At 41.1% G+C, this 25,313-nt stretch overlaps 1 protein-coding gene across 4 annotated transcripts in view; it reads right to left on the minus strand.

The window, feature by feature from the left end:
• gabbr1a (gamma-aminobutyric acid (GABA) B receptor, 1a) overlaps nucleotides 1-25,313 on the minus strand; it is a 171,868-nt gene that overhangs the window by 53,869 nt on the left and 92,686 nt on the right. For all 4 annotated transcript variants that reach the window (XM_060944267.1, XM_060944268.1, XM_060944270.1 and 1 more), the window contains 3 exons: nucleotides 17,284-17,418; nucleotides 10,775-10,945; nucleotides 2,264-2,365 (listed from right to left, as the gene is read on the minus strand). In XM_060944267.1, the coding sequence (XP_060800250.1) occupies nucleotides 2,264-2,365; nucleotides 10,775-10,945; nucleotides 17,284-17,418 (408 nt within the window). The remainder of the gene's footprint in view (nucleotides 1-2,263; nucleotides 2,366-10,774; nucleotides 10,946-17,283; nucleotides 17,419-25,313) is intronic.

Genomic DNA, 25,313 nt, shown 5'->3' on the forward strand with positions numbered 1-25,313 from the left:
GCTGTTCTGTCCCAGGAGGTGGGGGGGAGGACCACCCAGTGCTGTACATCAGCCAGAAGCTGTCGGTCCGCGAGGGCAGGTACAGCACAATCGAAAAGGAGTACCTCGCCATCAAATGGGCGGTCCTTGCCCTCCGCTGCTACCTGCTGGGGCACCCTTTCACCCTCTGTTCGGACCACACGCCCCTGCAGTGGCTCCACCGCATGAAGGATGCCAATGCACGGATCACCCGTTGGTATCTGGCACTCCAGCCATTTAAGTTCAAGGTGGTCCACAGGCCGGGGACGCAGGTGGTCGTGGCGGATTTCTTCTCCCGTCAAGGGGAGTCGGCTACAGGCCAGACGGCTCCCCGGCCTGAGTCGGGCGGTGGGAGTATGTGGCAGCGGGGGCGTGGCCAAGCGTCGGTCTGTGAATGCAGGGCGGAGTCAGGGAAGGTAAGTGGTGGAATCATTGCACCTGATGGGGATTAACCTGTGTTTGTGTGTCTTCCCCAGTGACCGCGCCCTTTAAAAGGAGAGGAGAGCAGAGAAAGGGAGCTCTCCCCAACCAGAACACTTGTGTGTGTGCGTGGGTGGCTGGGAAATGAGTCAATGAGCTGAAAAGCCACACATATTGTTAAAAATAAATAGTTCATTGAGAACTCAGTTCTGGCCTGCCGTGCTTCTGTGCTTTACCCACCTGGTTGAATACAACAGGCAGTTAACAGAAACAGTGGAGATCAAGGTGAGGTCTGGAAGATGAAGAAAACTTTCTGAAAGAACTGCTCATTGGATTGCTAGAAAGGCAAATAACCCTGTTTGACTGCAAAAGACCTTCAGAAAGATTTAGGAGACCCTGGAGTGGTGGTGCACTGTTCTACTATGCAGCAACACCTGAACAAATATGACCTTCATGGTAGAGTCATCAGAAGAAAATCTTTCCTGCGTCCTAGCTACAAAATTCAGCATCTGAAGTTTGCAAATGAACATCTAAGCAAACCTGACGCATTTTGGAAACAAGGCCTGTGGACTGATGAAATCAAAATAGAACTTTTTGGCCACAATGTGCAAAGGTATGTTTGGAGACAAAAGGGTGCCAAATTCCAGGAAAAGAACACCTCTCCAACTCTGAAGCATGGGTGTGGATTGATCATGCTTTGGGGTTGTGTTGCAGCCAGTGGCACAGAGCACATTTCATTGGTCGAGGGAAGCATGGATTTGAATAAATGCCAGCAAACTCTGGAAGCAAACATCACACCATCTGTAAAAAAGTTGAAGTTAAAAAGAGGATGGGTCCTACAATAAGATGATGATCCAAAAACACACCTCAAAATCTACAATGGAATACCTCAAGAGGCACAAGCTGAAGGTTTTGCCCTGGCCCTCACAGTCCCCTGACCTAAACATCATTGAAAATCTGTGGATAGATCTCAAAAGAGCAGTGCATGCAAGACAGCCCAAGAAACTTGTAGAACTGGAAGCCTTTTGCAAGGACGAATGTGTGAAAATCCCCCAGGTAAGAACTGAAAGATTATTAGCTGGCTACAAAAAGTGTTTACAAGCTGTGATACTTGCCAAAGAGGGTGCTACTTGGTACTAACCATGTCAGGTGCCCAAACTTTTGCTTCAGGTCCTTTTCATTTTTTGGTATTTTATGCCTGTAAATGATGGAAATAAAAATGTAATCTTGTGGAAAATATTAAAGAAATGTGTTATCTTTACCCTTATGCCTTTTGGTGATCAGTTCATCTTCTGCTCACTTAACTATTCACAGTAACAGACATTTTCAGCAAGGGTGCCCAAACTTTTGCATGCCACTGTAGTTTATCAGTATCTTGTCTTTAATATATACTGTGTGTATATGAAATATCACACCAAATTATAGTGACACACTGGAAAGTTCCATTGCATCAAAAATGTATTATGGTCCTGTTACATCATCTCTCATTTCTGACAGAAGTCCTTCACACACTTCACTGTGAAACGAACAGCGCTGTTGAAATGGAGTCATGATTGCATCTTGTTGGGAGAGAGTGTAAATTTCAGGGGGTTCTTAAGTTATATCAATGCTGCAATAAAAAGGGTGTGTGCTCATCATCTCCTGTCAGTTTAGCACTGGACTACAGATATGACATGTGAGCTGTCACTTGATCTGAGGCTCCTGAGATTCTGAGAGTGTTGATTTATTTCACATAATGTTTTCATGTGCTCCATCATCTTCAGGCTGGCTAACTGCATGACGCCCCGTGAGGAAATGAAAGCTGCTAAATTTTTCATCAAAGTACCTTCAAGTTCTTGACAGCCACGGCAGGATCAGTGAGGAAACTCTGTCTCACACTTATCTCTATCCCAGCTTCCTTCACCCTCTGCTCCAGATCATCCAATGTCTGAGAGAGAGAGAGAGAGAGAGAGAGAGAGAGAGAGAGAGAGAGAGAGAGCGATAACGGGGAAGGAGACAGCATAGTGAGTAAAGAGTTAAAGAATTTTGAGATCGAGTTAGTATAAAATAGCAGCCAGGGATGTCCAGTAATGAAACGAGTTGGAGAGAAATGCATAAAAGAAACAGGATTCAGTGGGAAAATAGCTGAAAGTTGAATAAAGAAAATTGAGAAGAGCTAACAGGAAAGAAGCATGACAGTCTAATGTAAGTGAAGGAAACTGGAAAGAAGGAAATAATTTGAAAAAAATGTATAAAGGTATGAGAAGAGGAGAAATGGGAGAATTAGACCAGCGCTGGACAGATTTATGACTCAGGTAATATTCACAGCCTCCATTCTGATGAATGATCCTCCATCGGCCCTGTGGATTCTGCACAGGCTTTAACAGAAACGGAATGCTCTTAGAATGTTTTTTTTCTCAAACCCAGGGATGGACAAATCAGTAACCCTGGCTCCTGTTAAAAACAGATGTGTCCAGTCTATTCAGTTTATTTTTTAAAGGAGAACTGAAGGCAATTTTTTTACTATCAAAATTCTATTTATCTTATTTTATTAAATGTACGAATGCATTTCTGACAGCTATTTTGTGCTGTTATAGCAAGTTATGAGTGTTTGAAATATGCTATGTAATACATCAATCCATGTGTCAAAGCAATGGCCGTAAACGAGATTCGCTGAGACCTGTGCGAGACATCGTAGGACGGAAGTAAAACGTACAGCGGAAATCAAAGTGACCAACATCTGCCAACACTGTCAAAAGACGCGCGACCTCTTTCGAATGCTGACGTAATCAAGCCGGAAGTTGTTGTTTTTTATAGCAATCAGGAAAGTTTGAAAAAGGTAGGCAGTAATCGTCATTTAAACTCGTTTTTGTGTAATATCTCATCTCATCTCATTATCTCTAGCCGCTTTATCCTTCTACAGGGTCGCAGGCAAGCTGGAGCCTATCCCAGCTGACTACGGGCGAAAGGCGGGGTACACCCTGGACAAGTCGCCAGGTCATCACAGGGCTGACACATAACCAATCACACTCACATTCACACCTACGGTCAATTTAGAGTCACCAGTTAACCTAACCTGCATGTCTTTGGACTGTGGGGGAAACCGGAGCACCCGGAGGAAACCCACGCGGACACGGGGAGAACATGCAAACTCCGCACAGAAAGGCCCTCGCCGGCCCCGGGGCTCGAACCCGGACCTTCTTGCTGTGAGGCGACAGCGCTAACCACTACACCACCGTGCCGCCCTTTGTGTAATATTTTGTTTGGAAACAGTTTTCAAAATTGTGGCACTGACACCTGGCTGACACTTCATGTTTCGAAGTCTCACACAAGTCTCGTGAAGATTGCACGGATAAGCGACGCCTGCCGTGGACCAAACAAACTAAATTCAACATGGCTAAAAACCGAATAGGCCGATAAGTATAATATTTAATTGCAATTAGTTGCCAATACGAGTCACAATATAAGGTGACGAAAACCAAAAATGTAATTGAATAACACGTTAATTAAGAAATAAAGCAAGTTTAAAAATGACTTCAGTTCTCCTTTAATCTATCACTGCATGGAGGACAAGTGACTTAAGTAGGCTGTTGATATTCTGGTCAATTACATTGATTTTTACTGTCCATCCAGAGAAATCAGCTAACAATACTTCTTTTTATTACTAGAGTATGCACTTAACTAGCCAAATAATTGATCAAAAATGTATTTGGGTTAAATTACTAGAACATCAGCCCAGGACATTACACCTTCTGGCCAACAGAGGTCACTCTCACCTGAGTTTAGCCTAGCTGCTAGCTCACTACTTCTGGGTTACTTCCTAGGAGAAGTGTGTTATATAAAGCTACTATTCTTCGTTTGCACGTGACGTTATAGCTAATTCCGCATGAGGCTTTGAACTGGACGTGGGCCACGTTGGAGGATATACACAAACTCACGTGACGCACATTTACTATCGAAGATATGCTCGAGAGGTTGTTACGCTCAAGAATTCTTTTTGTTTCTTCGCTATGCCGACTCTTTGTGCTGTCATTGGATGCGGGCACAACTCTATTTGAGACAAGGGAACTTATAAGTTCTTTAGAATTCCAGCAATTATAAATAATCAAGGAGAAAAAACAAGAGAGTTGTCCACGGAGCGTAGACGTCAGTGGCTGTCCAACATACTGTAAACTGGGCTGATCAAAGCGATGAGAAAGCAAAACCACATGAGTCTGGAGTGAACATTTTATCAATGCTAAGTGCTTTGAACTAGTTATTAATGAAAGATCGCAATATATAGGAAATATTGGATAGTTTAATAGCATGGTCGTGCAGAAACTCGTCGCTGTCAAACATGACAAAGCTGTGATCATCCAGTGCGTGATCCGACAATCAAAGGCTTCTACGGTTATTTCATTTTAAAAAAAGAGTTGTATATAATTTTTGATGCTGCTGCTTTTATTTTGCTTTTTCTTTCCATTAGGGAAACCAGCTGATCGCTACAATTTTATGGATCCAGACTGGGCTCCAACACAAAATATGGGCCACAACAAAATTAAAGATGGTACTAAAGTAGTACTTCGAAATGCTAGCTTATAGAGCGCAGAAAGAAACACAAAATTATCGAAGAATCTTCCCAAATGATCACAGAGTTGATCAAACAAGATTCACGTCCATCCACTACCTCAAACACTGCAGCCTCCTCGCCCGGTGAGCGCTCTTTTATAACTAAATATGTTATATAGTGTGTTAGATGCCTATCTTTTGAATCATTTAAAAAATGATTGTTTTTAAAATAGATTTGAGAAATGACTACAAGTTTCTAAATGTAACTCCTTTTTACCTTCCAGTATATATATCAGTGACGCAAGCAGTTTTGGTCACGTGGTTGCAAACGAAGAACACTGTATGCCAACATATTTGATTTTTGTGAAGTCTTGCCATTCTCAGTATGTGTGTGCATTCTGAGCTGTGTTTACTGCCATGTGTTCATGTTCGTATCGCCTGATGATTACTATTCTGGATTGTACAATAATATTTTGCATCTTCTTTGGTGAACACTGCTGGATTCATGACTTTGTTTTGGTTCATGTTTTGCTTCTGTTAACAAAACCTCCTGCACATGGACCCTCAACCATCAAGCCTTTCTATAGTTACATTAGTATAACTACAATTACATTAGCCATATTTTTTGCGTAGTTAATGTTCTTGTTAATTGTTTTTGTAAATGTAACTTCTTTTCCTTGCTAAATGTTTTGTTCTCGTTTGACTGACTGGCTGATCCAGATTTCTTACTCTTGTAAATACATTCCTTATCTATTAGTTTCACTAAATAAACCATATTAGTTGCTGAAAATTAGTAAATTACTGAATGGCTTACTTTAAAGGTGTATTATGTGAGATTACTCTTTTCCCCCCCAAGATTAGGTCTCTAGTGCCGCTTTTCCACTACCAACGCGGCTGAGTTGGGCTGAGCCGTGCCGTGCTGAGTTGGGCTGAGTCGGGCTGAGCGGGGCTGTTGGAGTTGCATTTCGACTACAACCGCGCTGAACCGTGCTGGCTGGAAGTGGGTGGACACATTGGGTGGAGTTAGCGAAAGTGGGTGGACGTCACATGATGTCGTTAGGCGGCGCAAACAGTGACATCAGTGACCTTTTAAGCGGTAGTCTCACGACCCGGATAGTAAACAATAAACATGGAGGACATGGAGTCGTTAGTGTTGCTGGTCTTGGTGCTGTGGCTTGTTGTCACCGACAACGCCAACAGATACTGGCAAGAGCGTATAGATGAGGCGAGGCGCATAAGGCTTCAGAAATTCTCGTAATTCTTCTTCTTCCGGGTTTACGGTGTTTACAGATCCCAGCATGCTCGCGGGGTGTGTGGGCATGTGAGGACACTCCTCCTCACCAATCAGTGCACAGGGGAGTGTCTCCTCACGCTCCTAGCCCCACTCGGCTCGGTTTGGCTCGCTTCAGCCCCACTCCAAAACCGTGCGAGTTTTGGGTGCTGAGTAGGGCTGAAGCGAGCTGAGTCGTGCTGCTCTGAGGTAGTCGAAACGCGAGCCATGTCGGGCTGAAGTGAGCTGAAAAAGGGTAGTGGAAAAGGGCCATAACAGGGCGGCACGGTGGTGTAGTGGTTAGCACTGTCGCCTCACAGTAAGAAGGTCCTGGGTTTGAGCCCAGTGGCCAGGAAGGGCCTTTCTGTGTGGAGTTTGCATGTTCTCCCCGTGTCTGCGTGGGTTTCCTCCGGGTGCTCCGGTTTCCCCCCCCATGCCCCCAAAGACATGCAGGTTAGGCTAACTGGTGGCTCTAAATTGACCGTAGGTGTGAATGTGAGTGTGAATGGTTGTTTGTCTCTATGTGTCAGCCCTGTGATGACCTGGCGACTTGTCCAGGGTGTACCCCGCCTCTCACCCATAGTCAGCTGGGATAGGCTCCAGCTTGCCTGCGACCCTGTGGAACAGGATAAGCGGCTACAGATAATGGATGGATGGAAGGTCTCTAACAGTCAGGTGGGTTTGACATTCAATGAGTCGCACCCATTTTCACGAAGCTCCACTACCACATTTGACAGTGGCCCATAGAGTAAAGTGTCTATAAAATGACTGACAGTAGGCACATCCTAACACAAACAAGCATTCCAGATTGGATATCCGTTTTCCACATGGGTTTTCTCAGAGACTTAATATACTTTTCCTAAGGCCACAGCTTAATGCATTGTGTTTTGTTGTTGTTGGTGGTGGTGTTTATTGTTGTTTTTTTGTCTCTTTGTCTGCAGGTTGTGGCATGGCTCTGAGCCCAGTCTTCAGCCTCTGTTTTTTCAGGACTTGGTCCGCCATGAGTGATGCATGTTCTGATTGCTGTGGACTGCGGTGTGCTTGATGCTCTCGTCAGCATCAGAGTTACCCAGCGCTCTGTGTGGCAATGTTTCTGTGCTCACTTTGTGGATCCGTGGCGCAGTGTTCTGACTGCTGCTGCCTGGTGACATTGCGGCAGCTGTGTGCGCGGTGTGGGACATACCCGAGTGCGTTTTTCATGGGGACTGTGAGCAACTACACCACTGGAGTTACATCCTGACCACTTTTAGTGTACCTTTTTTTTTTTGCAGTGACCTTGGGTGTGAGAAAGGTGATATATAAGTTAAACTCGTCCTTATTATTATTATGTTCTATATATCTTCTAGGTTATTTATACTAGGAATAAAAAAAATTAATACTGCAACTTTAAAGGAGAACTGAAGGCAATTTTTTTATTAACAAAATTCTATTTATATAATTTTATTAAATATAGGAATGCATTTTTGATAGTGATTTTGTCACTGCTATAGCAAGTTATGAGTGTTTGAAATATCTCATCTCATTATCTCTAGCCGCTTTATACTGTTCTACAGGGTTGCAGGCAAGCTGGAGCCTATCCCAGCTGACTACGGGCGAAAGGCGGGGTACACCCTGGACAAGTCGCCAGGTCATCACAGGGCTGACACATAGACACAGACAACCATTCACACTCACATTCACACCTACGGTCAATTTAGAGTCACCAGTTAGCCTAACATGCATGTCTTTGGACTGTGGGGGAAACCGGAGCACCCGGAGGAAACCCACGCGGACACGGGGAGAACATGCAAACTCCGCACAGAAAGGCCCTCGCCGGCCACGGGGCTCGAACCCGGACCTTCTTGCTGTGAGGCGACAGCGCTAACCACTACACCACCGTGCCGCCCTGTTTGAAATACGCTATGTAATATATCAGCTCATATGTCAAAGCAATGGCCGTAAACGAGATTCATTGAGACCTGTGCGAGACATCATAGGACGGAAGTAAAACGTACAGCGAAAATCAAAGTCACTAACATCTGCCAACGTTGTCAAAAGACGTGCGCGCCCTCTTTACTCTAGTAAAGAAAAGAGAACAAATGCTTCATCGATGTGGCTGTACTGCCTGCTGACCAATACATTGAATAGAAAGAAGTCGAGAAGATCGATAATTACTCCTGTCTGAGACGAGAAACAGAATATACTGTGGGATAAAGAGACAACTGTAGTTCTGGTAGTAAGTGGAGTCTTAGGGTCCATACCAAAGAAGCTAGATTACTACCTGGAAAAAACACCAATAACACCAAACATCACCACCTTACTCTTCTAGGATCAGCTAACATCATCAGAAAGGTGCTGACTGTCTCAGGTTGTGAAGATTTGATGGACACGCATAAGAACAACTACCGGTTTAGTGGAAAAACAAGTTTTAGATAATAATAATAATAATAATAATAATAACATATTCAAATTGGGTGACTATCTTTTTCTCTGACAGTGTAAACTGCTAGCTTTGACCATTCATGAAAATTAATTAGTGTATATTAAAGGAGAACTGAAGGCAAATTTTTTATGATCAAAATTCTATTTATATCGTTTTATTAAATATCGGAATGCATTTTTGATCACTATTGTGTCACTGCTATAGCAAGTTATGAGTGTTTGAAATATGCTATGTAATATAGGCAGTCCATGTGTCAAAGCAACGGCCGTAAACGAGATTCGTTGAGACCTGTGCGAGACGTCGTAGGATGGAAGTAAAACGTACAGCGGAAATCAAAGTGACCAACATCTGCCAACGTTGTCAAAAGACGCGCGCGCCCTCTTTCGAATGCTGATGTAATCAAGCCGGAAGTTTTGTTTGTTTTGATAGCAATCAAGAAAGTTTGAAAAACGTAGGCAGTAATCGTCATTTAAACTCGTTTTTGTGCAATATTTCATTTGGAAAACAGTTTTCAAAATGGTGGCACTGACACCTGGCTGACACGTCATGTTTCGAAGTCTCGCACAAGTCTCGTGAAGATCGCGCGGATAAGCGACGCCTGCCGTGGACCAAACGAACTAAATTCAACATAGCTAAAAACCGAACAGGCCGATAAGTATAATATTTAATTGCAATTAGTTGCCAATACGAGTCATGATATAAGGTTACTAAAAGCAAAAACGTAACTGAATAACATATTAATTAAGAAATAAAGCAAGTTTAAAAATGGCTTCAGTTCTCCTTTAAGACAAATAACGGAATATCCCAGGTGTTAAGATATGAATTCAGGACACTATCTATTTTGTAATTACACCCAGTAAAAGATATGAACATACGTATATTTATCTTTGTAATAAGTCAGAGAAGTATACTATCATTTCTTCAAATTTGAGCATGATATTAAGTATAGATTCTTGTCAATCAATAGAGAACAGGGCAATCAAGTTGGAAGGTTCACTTGCCCAGTGAGTGAGATGAATTTACAATCTGTCCACCCTACACATGATGTGTGCGTTTAGTTCACTTTCTGAGATCATGCCAGTGTATTCTTCTCTTAAGACAAATTTGTGCGTCCATCCTTAATCTGTTCTACCTTTTCTTATTAGAAATAAAATGTTAAATAAATTGAATGAAATAAGCAAAAATTTCAACCAATAAAACAACAATTTCAAGCATCAAATTAGTAAATGCAGTATGTCTTAATAATATTAAATTTGTTTGATGGTAATCTTATAACGTCAACAGATATACTGTATTTTACTATATGAGTGATTCCACGCTTATGGGTACTGAAATGGGGACATGAACTTATTTTTATATTTAGGTGAAATTTTATATTTCACCTAAAACCATTTCTTTTTTTACCATCAGGTCACAAAACATGTAATCTTTAATGAATGATATGTTAAAAGATAACTTTAATTTTCTGAGATGTAATAAAAACATATTTATATGCCAAAGTCAGAACGTAACAGAAGTGTTGTGGACATATATATTCTCAATTTTAACAATGTAGAATTACTTTTTGAAACATAGGAAGGTGATGTTTTAGCAAATATAATTAATAAACATGTGTAGTAGAATAAACATACACATTCTTTCAAGAAGATTAACATGGTATAGAGCTAGATTGTAATTAATTTGTAACAGACGCGAGATGGACAATCGTAACAGAAGTAATGTAACAGACATCATTTTGGAACTCATAGGCTTGACTTTGGCATATAAATATGTTTTTATTACATCTCAGAAAATTAAAGTTATCTTTTAACATATCATTCATTAAAGATTACATGTTTTGTGACCTGATGGTAAAAAAAGAAATGGTTTTAGGTGAATTTTTAAAAATAAGTTCATGTCCCCATTTCAGTACCCATAAGCGTGGAATCACTCATATGCAAGATATTTTCATTGCTAAGGTTAATAAGTTGAAGTGTGGCTCCGAATGATTCATTTAGATTTTTCAGCTCATAATGGATGACTTTACTGAAATATTTCCTATTTTTGGCAAAGTGTCAGGGCCGAGTTAGGAATTTTTGAAGAAAGTTTTGTAATGTGAACTGTTTTTATACACTGACCGAAGTGAAGACTTCTGTTGTTTGCTGGATGGTGGCAATCTTGCTCCAGTTCCACTTCTGGAAGAGGCGCACACGTGTGGGGTTATGCAGCGTCGCCGAGGGATGAGTGCGGAAGAAAGTTGGGAATCGTTGCCTGTTGGACAGTGCTGGAGAGCTGGAGCCATAGGAGAACTAGACAAAAAGAAATATAATGGTTAAAGGTGCACTGTGTAACAACTGGCCATTTGGCGAATTCATACTCAACACTTCAAACAAATAGGGGGAAGTACAATGGTGCTTGAAAGTTTGTGAACCCTTTAGAATTTTCTGTATTTCTACATAAATATGACCTAAAACATCATCATTTTCACACAAGTCCTAAAAGTAAAGAGATCCCAGTTAAACAAATGAGACAAGAATATTCTACTTGGTCATTTATTTATTGAGGAAAATGATCCAATATTACATATCTCTGAGTGGCAAAAGTATGTGAACCTCTAGGATTAGCAGTTAATTTGAAGGTGAAATTAGACTCAGGTGTTTTCAATCAATGGGATGACAATCAGGGGTGAGTGGGCACCCTGTTTTATTTAAAGAACAGGGATCTATCAAAGTCTGATCTTCACAACACATGTTTGTGGAAGTGTATCATGGCACGAACAAAGGAGATTTCTGAGGACCTCAGAAAAAGTGTTGTTGATGCTCATCAGGCTGGAAAAGGTTACAAAACCATCTCTAAAGAGTTTGGACTCCACCAATCCACAGTGATGCCCCTTTTCCACCAAAGCAGTTCCAGGGCTGGTTCGGGGCCAGTGCTTAGTTTGGAACCGGGTTTTCTGTTTCCACTGACAAAGAACTGGCTCTGGGGCCAGAAAAACCGGTTCCAGGCTAGCACCAACTCTTTGCTGGGCCAGAGGAAAGAACCGCTTACGTCAGCGGGGGGGGCGGAGTTGTTAAGACCAACAACAATAACAAGACCGCGAAAGAGCGCCATTTTTAAGCGACAAGAAGCAGCAGCTGTACAAACGCGAAGTCATCCATTATTATTATTATTGTTGTTGTTGCTGCTGCTGCTTCTTCCGTGTTGTTTTTGCTTCGATATTCGCGCCAAGGTTTAAGCAAATGTAGCGACGTAATGACGTATACAGCGACGTAATGACGTGGCACCGCGAGCGATGGAAAAGCAAACTGGTTCTCAGCTGGCTCGCAAGTTGAACGAGTTGTGAACCAGCACCAGCACTGGCTCCGAACCAGCCCTGGAACTGATTTGGTGGAAAAGGGGCATCAGACAGATTGTGTACAAATGGAAGAAATTCAAGACCATTGTTACCCTCCCCAGGAGTGGTCAACCAACAAAGATCATTCCAAGGGCAAGGCGTGTAATAGTCGGCGAGGTCACAAAGGACCCCAGGGTAACTTCTAAGCAACTGAAGGCCTCTCTCACATTGGCTAATGTTAATGTTCATGAGTCCACCATCAGGAGAACACTGAACAACAATTGTGTGCATGGCAGGGTTGCACGGAGAAAGCCACTGCTCTCCAAAAAGAACATTGCTGCTCGTCTGCAGCTTGCTAAAGATCACGTGGACAAGCCAGAAGTGTATTGGAAAAATGTTTTGTGGACGGATGAGACCAAAATAGAACATTTTGGTTTAAATGAGAAGCGTTATGTTTGGAGAAAGGAAAACACTGCATTCCAGCATAAGAACCTGATCCCATCTGTGAAACATGGTGGTGGTAGTATCATGGTTTGGGCCTGTTTTGCTACATCTGGGCCAGGACAGCTTGCCATCATTGATGGAACAATGAATTCTGAATTATACCAGCGAATTCTAAAGGAAAATGTCAGGACATCTGTCCATGAGCTGAATCTCAAGAGAAGGTGGGTCATGCAGCAAGACAACGACCCCAAGCACACAAGTCATTCTACCAAAGAATGGTTAAAGAAGAATAAAGTTAATGTTTTGGAATGGCCAAGTCAAAGTCCTGACCTTAATCCAATCGAAATGTTGTGGAAGGATCTGAAGCGAGCAGTTCATGTGAGGAAACCCACCAACATCCCAGAGTTGAAGCTGTTCTGCACAGAGGAATGGGCTAAAATTCCTCCAAGCCGGTGTGCAGGACTGATCAACAGTTACCGGAAACGTTTAGTTGCAGTTATTGCTGCACAAGGGGGTCACACCAGATACTGAAAGCAAAGGTTCACATACTTTTGCCACTCACAGATATGTAATATTGGATCATTTTCCTCAATAAATAAATGACCAATTATAATATTTTTGTCTCATTTGTTTAACTGGGTTCTCTTTATCTACTTTTAGGACTTCTGTTGATGTTTTAGGTCATATTTATGCAGAAATATAAAAAATTCTAAAGGGTTCACAAACTTTCAAGCACCACTGTATTTTTATGGAGCAATTTCTGGCACAAGAATTTCCTTCGGGATTAATAACATTTTATCTGAAAATAGCTTGCCATCTATCTTGCTAGACAGATAGATGGCAAGAATACACAAAATTTGACTAAACTTCAGAAAGTCTGAGAGCCAGTCAAGATAACACTGTTATCTTAAAATCTTCATGTGTGCTCTCAGCTTATAGTTCATATTACAGCTTACTTAGCTCTGGTTTTAGCAAGAGAGAAGCAACAACATGTGGATCAATAGTGCTACAGGTCACAACCCAACAGACACAGATTGCATCCAAGTTCATGTCCCTTATTCTCGGTTGAATTGCTCATGAAGTATTCATCACAACAAGGTGGAGCGTGTATCACATGAAATGGCACAACTTGACATTTCCAATGAAGAAAAATAATTCTGAATTTACATCAAATTTAAATCATAGACACAATGTGCATACAGCTCAACGTCCATCTCCACACCCATTACTGTCGTTCAAATTACTCATGAACTCATTACTGCATAGATATGAAGTACATATCACAAGAAAGAGTGGAACTGGAGCTTTGTAATGATGCTTGTCATATTTGTACAGTAATTGTACACACTGAAGTAATTATATTATAAATACAGAGCAAACTTAGGCAAAGTAATAACTTTACTAATTTCTTCACCCAATTTCACACTCCTGCTTCTCGGATGAATAAGTCACAAAGTCCCTATCGCTTCCCAACATACCACATATCAAAATAAACAGCAGAACTTTCTCGGGGTACTAATTGCCTCTCTGTGTGACAAAGCATTATAGAGTAATCCGGTTTTGAAATCACAGCATATAAAACAGTTACATTTATTTCTGGCAGGCTCCCTTCAGTTTGTCCAAATAACACTGCTTGGCATTACGATTCAGTTTCTCCCAGTATGGTTCCTTTTCTTTCTCTTTTCCCTTCTCGAAAAATTCAACATATCCTACACAAAATGGAAACCATTAATCATTTCAGTGCCTGGATTCCAGGTGTTTCTGCGAACTGAAGCAACAACGCTTCTTTTTTCTGTAGCTTTTTGTAATATGTAAAAAAAATTTAAAAAACCCAGCTCTGATTTCTTGTTGAATCTCATCTCTCATGTCATCTCATTATCTGTAGCCGCTTTATCCTGTTCTACAGGGTCGCAGGGAAGCTGGAGCCTATCCCAGCTGACTACGGGCGAAAGGCGGGGTACACCCTGGACAAGTCGCCAGGTCATCACAGGGCTGACACATAGACACAGACAACCATTCACACTCACATTCACACCTACGGTCAATTTAGAGTCACCAGTTAACCTAACCTGCATGTCTTTGGACTGTGGGGGAAACCGGAGCACCCGGAGGAAACCCACGCAGACACGGGGAGAACATGCAAACTCCACACAGAAAGGCCCCCGCCGGCCCCGGGGCTCGAACCCAGGACCTTCTTGCTGTGAGGCGACAGCGCTAACCACTACACCACCGTGCCGCCGCTTGTTGAATCTATTTGTATAATTAATTGCAAAACAGCTCTTTCTGATTTTAGATGTGGCCTTTTTGTGTGTTTTCACTGCATTATTTGTGTATTCACAGCTGAAAGCTAACTCTGCTCTTTGGTGGGTGTGATGGTCACATCCACACAGAGTTATATCATCCCACATTCAACCTTTGCACCTTATTAGTTTGCTGCACAGTCTATCATTTACAGTCATCTATACGATCATACTCAAATACTGATACAACACAGTTTGTCTGATTTACAGTTTATTTGCTTTAATCTTATATGGAGCGCACACATTTTAACACTGTAGGGTTGCAAAAGCTATGTTTGTTTGTCATTAATCAAGTGTTTCTTTGCGTTTTCTTTGCGTTACCTTGGGTATAGGGGGCGGTCCCTTCCTGGTTAGGCAAAAGGCGTGGCTAAGGGTTGAGGAGACCTAAATCTTGGAGCCTGCTCATTAGGCCGTACCACGTCTCACCATGTATCCAAGGGGGATTTTGGCTTTAGTTTTGCTTTGTATCTGTAGTCAGTGTTTATTTTTGTTTACTCCTTTTGTGTTATTTGGTTTGGCCAAGCCACTATATATGTTCCCTTTTGTCTCAGTGTGTCAGGTCAGTTTTGTTCAGTTAACGTCATGTCAGATGTCAGTGTCTCCAGTCAAGTTATAGTTTGTTGACCTCTTTTACAGGCCTAGTTATTAATTTTGGTCTTTGTAAACTATTTTTTAAACATTTTTGGGTAAATAAAACCCTGACTTTTGAACCAAAAACTCGTGTGTCCTCTTGCCTCGCTGCTTGGTCCCTTACAGTGGGTCTAACAGCACAGAGACTTCCGCATATGGTGACATCACATGAGCAATTTCTTCATCGTCTCGTTTGGGACTGAGGGCAGCTTGGACACTATCGTGATTCACGATCATCTCTTGAGGTACAAAGTGGTATTACGAGATGGATGGTGCATCTTGTCTTGGGGTTAGCTGGTTAGCATGCTAACTTCAAGAGATATCTCTTGCTGCAGCACCATACACAGATGTCTTTGATGTATTTCTTTACAATCTGTTGATCATTTTGGTAAATTTTTTTGAATGTTTTACACTTAAATTCTTACAACTTTAAGGCATAGGGCTGCAACAGTACAGCTGTATTCATCTTCAGTAAGCACTTTATCCTGGTCATGGTGGATCCAGAGCCTATCCTGGGAATATTCGGCACAAGGGATATTCACCCCAAATGACACCATGTACAACACACTTTCACACACTCATCCATTCAAATAGATAGTTTAGCATAGCTAATCTGCTTACATGACCAGTGCACAGACAGTAATCTGAGTTCAGGATCAAACCCTGAATCTGTAAAAGATGGCCCTTTTTGCTATGTGCTGCCCTGCACTGTTATTGTTCACAAGACATTGCATATGACCCTCGACCACCTTTATAAACTCTACATTTAACAAGTGACAATTTTTCAGCAAACTGTAAAAGTAGATTAATGTTAACCCGGTGTGATGTTTTCTCATGCCTTAATAAATAACTGACTGCATGAATATACTGTCTGGCATGCAGGACGCCGATACTCGCTCGCCACAGGGTGTGGGTTTGACGTTAAATATATTCCATGGGGAACTGTAACCAAGTTGTGAATTTTAAAAGTCAACATATCAAAAGCAGAAAAAGCGAGATACCGTGCTGTCACCGTTTCAGAACTATAGGCCTGGCTCTTCTATTGCCTGAATAATACATGAGCCAAACGTTTATTGATAAAATGTGACAAACTAATGCCTTAATAAATAATTCACTTTGCGACTATGTTATTTAGCATACAGTACATCGATACTCGCTCTCTACAGCATGCCAGCTTGACAGTAATTATAATTCCATGGGGAACTGTAACTGAGTTAAAAAATTTTAAAAGCCAGTGTATCAGCAGGAGAGAAACTGAGACAGTGCTGTCACCTGAATGCCTCGGATGCCTTGCTTTCATGTTGCCGCAGCTTAACTTTTCACTGATAAAAATGTGACAAACTAATTCCCTGGGAAGAAATTTGCAATAATAATAATAATAATGTATATGAGGCAACTTTAAGATCTGCAAGGATGTGAGGCATTAATGAGAAAATTCATGGCATATTTCTATGATGCACCACTAAAGCAGATTTGAGGAAATTACTTGAAAATGACTTAGTAAATCAAAACTCAGTGGGTGCCCATAGACAGAAAGCAATTAATTTTAAGTTAATCTCTTTCCCAGTTTGTGACAGACTCTCCTTCTTTCAGTCATTCTCTCCAATTTCTCTCTTTGATTATTTTTTTCTTCCATAGAGAAGACACTGTATCAGCTTTGGGGATCCGTGTGCCCATCATTACTAAACCAATATCCTGTATATTTCACATTTAATATACATGAGCACTGACCATGTTATAGCTTATCTCAATATCATTACATATTTACGACACTAACATAAATATAGAAAAGGCCTGTCGATAAACACAGCACAAGAACATTCATTACCGTTGGCTGGCTGATCTCTTCGAGATTCAGTCCCAGATTAAGAGTGTAATCTATTTTTACAGGAGGCTTAGCATGGGTCTAGATGAACAAAGCTTGTAAAGAGAAACGTACCACTATAAGGTTCCACATACGAGCTGCTTCAGCCACTAGTGTAGAAACAGAGCTGCATCCTGGCATCAGGACAATTTTTAATGGCTCTGTGTAGAGGAGGTCGTACAGGAGCTTCGTGGCTTCCCCCGGGTCACACTGAGACAGAGATAGAGACAATAAGACAGCATAAACAACGCCACACAATGTATTTATATTTGCAATTTGTTTCTCAAAGGTGGGTGTATAGCCTATTCATCTCATACTTGCAAATTCATAACAATTTGCGTAACACGATTCACTATAAAAGTAACAGAGGCGGAGTTATAGCGGTTCTCTCTGGTGATCTAAATCCGACCAGATCTCACGTAAGCCCGGCGCACCCGGGCGACTTCTCGTCGCAAGCGTATTGCGATTTTTGGACGCAAGTTTCCCCTCTCGGGTAGCTGCGGGTGCGCGTTATCTGCGACCAGTGGGCGATTTGGGGAGGGGGATGCAAGTCACGTGGAAATCACGTGACTACTTTGCGGGCAGGGATTGGCTTAGCATTTGGAAGTGATCGCTTCGTTATCTCAAAAACACGCACATGCGGCGATATCTCTGCAACAAGTCAGCGACTGGCGATTTTTTGTGGCAGAATATCAAGCATGTTTGATACCTGCGATCTGTTGCAAGCAACAAAAAAAAAAATCGCCATTGCAAATATCCGCACACGAAGCAATTTTTCACTTGCGTCAAAAAGTTGCACGACCAAGCGACGGAAAATCACCCGTGTGCGCCGGGCTTTACACACTGTGTAGTTTGTGCTCCAGGAGGTTTCCCGTATCCCTAGAGTCCAGCACAGTTTGATTTCACAGCACTTACACACCTACAATATGTACAATAATTATGTGAAAATTTGAAAATCGGTTATCTGAGAAGGGAATTTATCAAACTGTGCTTGCCTCCAGACATTAATTATTAATCATCACTCTTAATAAAGCCTTTAAAGAGCTGGAAATTATTACATACAGTACTGTGCAAAAGTCTTAGGTACCCTTTTTTCATACAAACTTTATTATGGATTTCTATTTTATGACTTCTACATTATCGAATCAGGAAAAAAAATTTTTAGAGTCCAAACGTTCGTTTTCCAGCACAAAATTACCGTAAATGTCACAGAAAAAAATGTTTGTATCTGAGCAGCATCTTACATAAGAGCCCATTTTTCAGATTAAAAACGAAAGCATAATAAAGGCTACTGGGTTTTGGTGCAAAATGAAGACGCGAGTGTGACAGTCAGTGTCCAGAAGAACTGTGGCTGGTTCTGTAAGATGCTCGGTAAAGCCTACAGCTCATTTCCGCATAAAACTGCACTCACTGTACCTCAGACTACTATTTTTTTTTAAAGCAAAGGGTCGTCTCACACCAAATACTGACTTTGTTTCATTTATTATGGCTTACTGCTGTTTATAGTATTTTTTTTAATGTTGAAACAATTAATTTCATTATTTTTAAGCCATTTCTGGTCTACAGCATTTCTTTACATGCGCCGAAGACTTTTTGTACAGTGGTGTATGTAAAAACCTTTTTTTTTTTGGTGACTGATGACCAGTGACATCTGATTTCCACTTATCCCAGCATTAGAGTCGGAAACAAACTTCTCAAAGCCTGGAACCTTTTTGGCTTAGGATTCAGTATGGGGTTCTTAGCTACTGGTAAATACAACAAGCTTTGACAAAGAGGAGAATGCTGATGTTTTTGATAAACTGTTATTAGTAGTAATCAGTGATAGTCAGTCAATAAAATAATAGAACTACCTGATTTAACAAGAGTGCTCTGAGAGCACAATATCCCCCGCTGGCAACTCTGCCATAACTAAAATGCAAATGAATTGAATGAAACTGCAATATGCTTATTACCGACATATAACAAAGAATTTTGCCAAGTTTCGTGAAATTCCTCCAAAAACTGTGAGAGGAGTTGATTTCAGAAGGTGAGTACCCTTCCCAGGATGGACGGACGGACATCGCCACGACATAATCCCCCTTCGGGCCTTTCGGCCAGTGGGGGATAAAAAAAAAAACTTTTTGTCAAATTACATGAAATTCCTCCAAAAACTGTGAGGGAAGTTGATTTCAGAAAACAAGCACACCTTGATGAAATTGCCACAGTACAAGGTGAGTACTTTTTGAGATCAACTCCTCTCACAATATTTAATAATCAAGGGCATAACTCTGGTAAAATTTGTCCAAATTAAACAAAATTTCAATATGCATATAACTGTCATATAACAAAGCATTTTGCCAAGTTTGGTGGAATTCCTCCACAAATTATGAGAGGAGTTTATTTCAGAAGAATGTACACCCTAGTGAAATTATCAAAGTACAAGTTATTAAATCAAGGGTCAAAACTCTGGTAAAATTTCATAAACAAAATTAAATCACAATATGCGTATTACCGTCATATAACAAGGCCTTTTGAAAAGCTTTGTGAAATTCCTCCAAAAATTGTGAGAGGAGTTGATTTCAGAAGGTGAGTACCCTTTCCTGGGACGGACGGACAGATGTCGCCACAACATAATCCCCCTTCAGGCCTTTTGGCCAGCGGGGGATAAAAAGTAACAGTGCTACCACCTCAGTACTGTGAAACGTACAGTGGTGCTTGAAAGTTTGTAAACCCTTTAGAATTTTCTATATTTCTGCATAAATATGACCTAAAACATCATCAGATTTTCACACAAGTCCTAAAAGTAGATAAAGAGAACCCAGTTAAACAAATGAGACAAAAATATTATACTTGGTCATTTATTTATTGAGGAAAATGATCCAATATTACATATCTGTGAGTGGCAAAAGTATGTGAACCTTTGCTTTCAGTATCTGGTGTGACCCCCTTGTGCAGCAATAACTGCAACTAAACGTTTCTGGTAACTGTTGATCAATCCTGCACACCGGCTTGGAGGAATTTTAGCCCATTCCTCCATACAGAACAGCTTCAACTCTGGGATGTTGGTGGGTTTCCTCACATGAACTGCTCGCTTCAGGTCCTTCCACAACATTTCGATTGGATTAAAGCCAGGACTTTGATTTGGCCATTCCAAAACATTAACTTTATTCTTCTTTAACCATTCTTTGGTAGAACGACTTGTGTGCTTAGGGTCGTTGTCTTGCTGCACGACCCACCTTCTCTTGAGATTCAGCTCATGGACAGACGTCCTGGCATTTTCCTTTAGAATTCGCTGGTATAATTCAGAATTCATTGTTCCATCAATGATGGCAAGCCGTCCTGGCCCAGATGCAGTAAAACAGGCCCAAACCATGATACTACCACCACCATGTTTCACAGATGGGATAAGGTTCTTATGCTGGAATGCAGTGTTTTCCTTTCTCCAAACATAACGCTTCTCATTTAAACCAAAATGTTCTATTTTGGTCTCATCCGTCCACAAAATGTTTCCAACAGCCTTCTGCCTTGTCCACATGATCTTTAGCAAACTGCAGACGAGCAGCAATGTTCTTTTTGGAGAGCAGTGGCTTTCTCCTTGCAACCCTGCCATGCACACCATTGTTGTTCAGTGTTCTCCTGATGGTGGACTCATGAACATTAACATTAGCCAATATGAGAGAGGCCTTCAGTTGCTTAAGAAGTTACCCTGGGGTCCTTTGTGACCTCGCCGACTATTACACGCCTTGCTCTTGGAGTGATCTTTGTTGGTCGACCACTCCTGGGGAGGGTAACAATGGTCTTGAATTTCCTCCATTTGTACACAATCTGTCTGACTGTGGATTGGTGGAGTCCAAACTCTTTAGAGATGGTTTTGTAACCTTTTCCAGCCTGATGAGCATCAACAACGCTTTTTGTGAGGTCCTCAGAAATCTCCTTTGTTTGTGCCATGATACACTTCCACAAACATGTGTTGTGAAGATCAGACTTTGATAGATCCCTGTTCTTTAAATAAAACAGGGTGCCCACTCACACCTGATTGTCATCCCATTGATTGAAAACACCTGACTCTAATTCCACCTTCAAATTAACTGTTAATCCTAGAGGTTCACATACTTTTGCCACTCAGAGATATGTAATATTGGATCATTTTCCTCAATAAATAAATGACCAAGTATAATATTATTGTCTCATTTGTTTAACTGGGTTCTCTTTATCTACTTTTAGGACTTGTGTGAAAATCTGATGATGTTTTAGGTCATATTTATGCAGAAATATAGAACATTTTAAGGGTTCGCAAACTTTCAAGCACCACTGTAGTTAAACCAAAAGATTTGCTCCTGCATCTTGAACAACTGTTTCTCAAACATGTTCATTTCATCACAACAACAGTGCCAACACTTTCTTCATTTTCCACTGCATTAAACATCCCTGGTCAATTACTTCATAGGTAGTAAGCTATGTTTCTTTTTCAGAAAATGACTTTTTAGAACAGCTTCCCCCAGAAGTGCTTTTCTGCCCTGCTAGAGACTTTAGAAGTCTGTTCATATAAAAGCATCAATCTGCTCAAGGGCCCAACAGTGGCTCTGACTCACAACAAATAAGAAGGTGTCACTGAAGACAGCGCTAATGTATTATTACACATTTAAATGGTGATTAAAAAAGATCAGGGGTCACGGTGTTTAACTTCTAATTTTCTTTCTTTGCCTGCATGCCTTTGTGTTTGACATTATATATCCTTTTTCCATTAATTTCACAGCGGTGATTCATGCTTGATCCTTGATTTTCACTGATCACTAAACAGAGACGCACCAATTCTAACATTTCCATTTTCAATATGATACCAATATCAGAGCTCTGTGTATAGGGTGATACTGATCCAATACCATCCTCACACAGTAACCAAGCCAACTCTCTCTATCAGTTTCTCTTCTCCAGTGTTGCAAAACATCAGCAAGGTGACATCAATGTGTTTTGTGTTCCCTATGTGTCCTCTCATGCAAGATCTATGTCAACATCGCACACATGCACTGTATAAAATGCCTTGGTGGATGTGATCAGAAAATATTTTCATTTCAGAGTCAATGTCAGCAGAGATTTTTAGGCCCATATTGTGCCCAATATCGATATTTAATTCACAGCACATCCTTATCACTACGTTTTTCAGCATTTATTATACTTTTTGCATAATAACTTTCTTGGCTGGTGAAAAACATAGAACAGTCTTTCTCCTAGCTCCTGATTCTCTGGGGAACAGGCTTTTTATCCAGCACACAGTCTAAGCCCAGTCATGGTCTACAGGCTGAGCAGCAAACAACTATGTTCTGGCTCCAGCGTTGCCATTGCTACATGACACCACATATTTATAATGCAAGTTGATAATGATAAGTATTAGTTAAATCTAATAATGAGGGGGTAATTGATATTTAAATAACCTCTCAAGTGCTCTAAATAAGGCTGTTTAGGTTTACTATAAATGTAGCATTACATCACAGTCTGGTTTATTTTCCCAAATCAACAGCAAAGCACAGACACATGTACGTGAACCAAGACTTATTCAATGAAATGTCCATAGAGAGTCAAACATTACCAAGAATGTTTACAGAACCATGTATCTTACACCACGGATTCTCAATCTATCTATCTATCTATCTATCTATCTATCTATCTATCTATCTATCTATCTATCTATCTATCTATCTATCTATCTATCTATCTATCTATCTATCTATCTATCTGCAGTCAGGGACTCGTTTAAATTTAAACATCATGAACTTTATTTCACAATAACTGTGTAACAAGACCGTCAGTGACGGCGTGGCTCACTCTGGCCCCATCTAGTCCAGAAGGAACGATCTAAAGTGGGCCAACTTGCGCAATAAATGTTGCAAGCTATATACACTTTATACAAGCTATATATAAAAGCTACATACACCCTAGGAATACCGACCTATTTGCCAGAAAGAATCCAAAACGGCGAGGAATTGGCCAGTAAGAAGCGATTTTTTTGTTGAACTACTCATTAAGGCTTAATTAGTCTATAACTTCATTAATAATTGTCATTAAGTAAGTCTGGGTAGAAGTTATATGCCCCCTAGGTACCCCTACCTTCATGCCAGAAAGAATCAAAATCGGTGAAGGATTGAGGGAGAAGAAGTGATTTGTGTGGAGACTGCTCGCTAGAGCTTAATTACTCCATATCTTCAATATTAATTGCAATTATGCAAATCTAGGTAGAAGCTATGTATATGCACCTCAGGCAGACCTACCTTCCTGCCAAAAAAGAATAAAAATTGGTGAAGAATTGAGAGAGAAGTGATTTTTGTGAAATGTGGACGCTGCCAGATGGACGACAGAAGGACGGATGACAGACAACACACGATGGCATAAGCTCATTGGCCAGTCAGCTGGATGAGCGAATAATATTCTGTCTATTTAGTAGAGCTTTGAATTCTTGAACTTTCCACCGACATGACATACACTGATCCAAGCTGACATTATTTAAAGCCTACTTGTTTGTAAGTTATTTAGGTTTGGATTAAGAGTTTCGCAACATGTATTATATATGCATCTATTGTATCTCTGCAGTCAGCTCCAAGTATTGGTTTGTTATTTCAGTGCTTTGATACTTAGCAGGAAAGACTGATGTATATGAATAAAGCATGTATTTGGATATGGTAATGCTACCCAGTGCAATCTGTGAACAACAGCTGCCAATTAAAACAGAAAAGCTCCAAAGCACCTCTTCCGTGTCTGTCTTTCTCTCTCCCTACCTATACCCCTGTCTCTCTTCATCCCACTTAATAATTGATCAAAGTGGGAGATTTGACAGAACCATGACAGCCATCTGGGGGGGACTAACACATACTCAATCAGTGATATGCCACTGTTAACCTTAATAAATCACATACCTTATGGTGCTCAGGATCTTCTCTGTAATTTGGTTTATTAAGAACCCATTCATACTCCTCGCTGTCATACTGTTATTGGGAACCAAAGATTTCATTTGAATAATCAGGGTCATAAATCGCAAACAATATAAACAGGCCCACATATACCTCCTTTAAAAAAAAAAAAAATCATGTTTAAATCTGAATGCAGATACAGACGAAACAAATACAGATACAGAGAGTGCTATTGCATTGTAACCCCTATTACTAACCAGTACTACTACTAAACAGTTTTGATCCTTATGGTATAGTCTGACAGGCTTCTTTTGCATAAATCACTAAGAATATGTAAATGCAAATCAGTGAGCTACGCTATCAATAGACCCTTTTACACAGCCTGCCCAAGGCAGGAATCTTACACCTTTATTCCGCCTCCTGTTCTGTATAAAACATCTGAATGTGGAACAGAGGGGGTCTGTGTCGTTCCCCCTCTGAGCCAGAACGATTGATAGTAACAGAGGTGGAATCAACATCTGTGTAAAAGGGACAGCCAACATTAAGAAACAGGGGTGTGATGTTTTTGACATTGACATTCATTTTTGACATTCTTCTTTCAGAGACCAGCATGAATTGAAACATCTCCGTCTCCAGCATCTAAAGTCTGCACGCCTTACTGCCTCAAATCACTTCCTACTTCTCTTCACTTTCTCCTCGAACATATTTCTGATCCCACAGCAAGTTTGCTGGCATTTGAAGAGTGGTATAACGTGTATGGTTCGCAAAAGCATCACAACACTCATTTCACCCGCCGTTATTGTTTTGAAAGCAGTATCGGTATGCTCAGGGTATTCGTATTTCCAACATGTAGTGTATTATATGTCACCATAGATGCCGAAGCTCCATGAAGTGCCATGCTGAATAAAAAAAAGTCCTTCCCGTGCCAGGACCTGGTCTTCCCAGGCAGTCTCCCAACCCAGTACTAACCAGGCCCTTAAGGTGCATTGAGTGACACTGATCTCCATTTCTATAGCCCTCGGCCTACAGCTAGGGGCTGGTTCTCTGGTAACCGCAAGAGTTTGACTCCATACTTGTATCTGTATTTCAGCGTGCCTTACCAGACGCCAGTAGGTACCATTTTTATGATGGTCTTTGGTATGACCCAACTGCGAGTAGAACTCACGCTCTCCTGATCGAGAGGCGGACACACTAACCACTAGGCCAACTCGTGGTTTCATGCTG

This window comes from Neoarius graeffei, chromosome 17 (genome assembly GCF_027579695.1).
Source record: "Neoarius graeffei isolate fNeoGra1 chromosome 17, fNeoGra1.pri, whole genome shotgun sequence".
Classification (NCBI taxonomy): domain Eukaryota; kingdom Metazoa; phylum Chordata; class Actinopteri; order Siluriformes; family Ariidae; genus Neoarius; species Neoarius graeffei.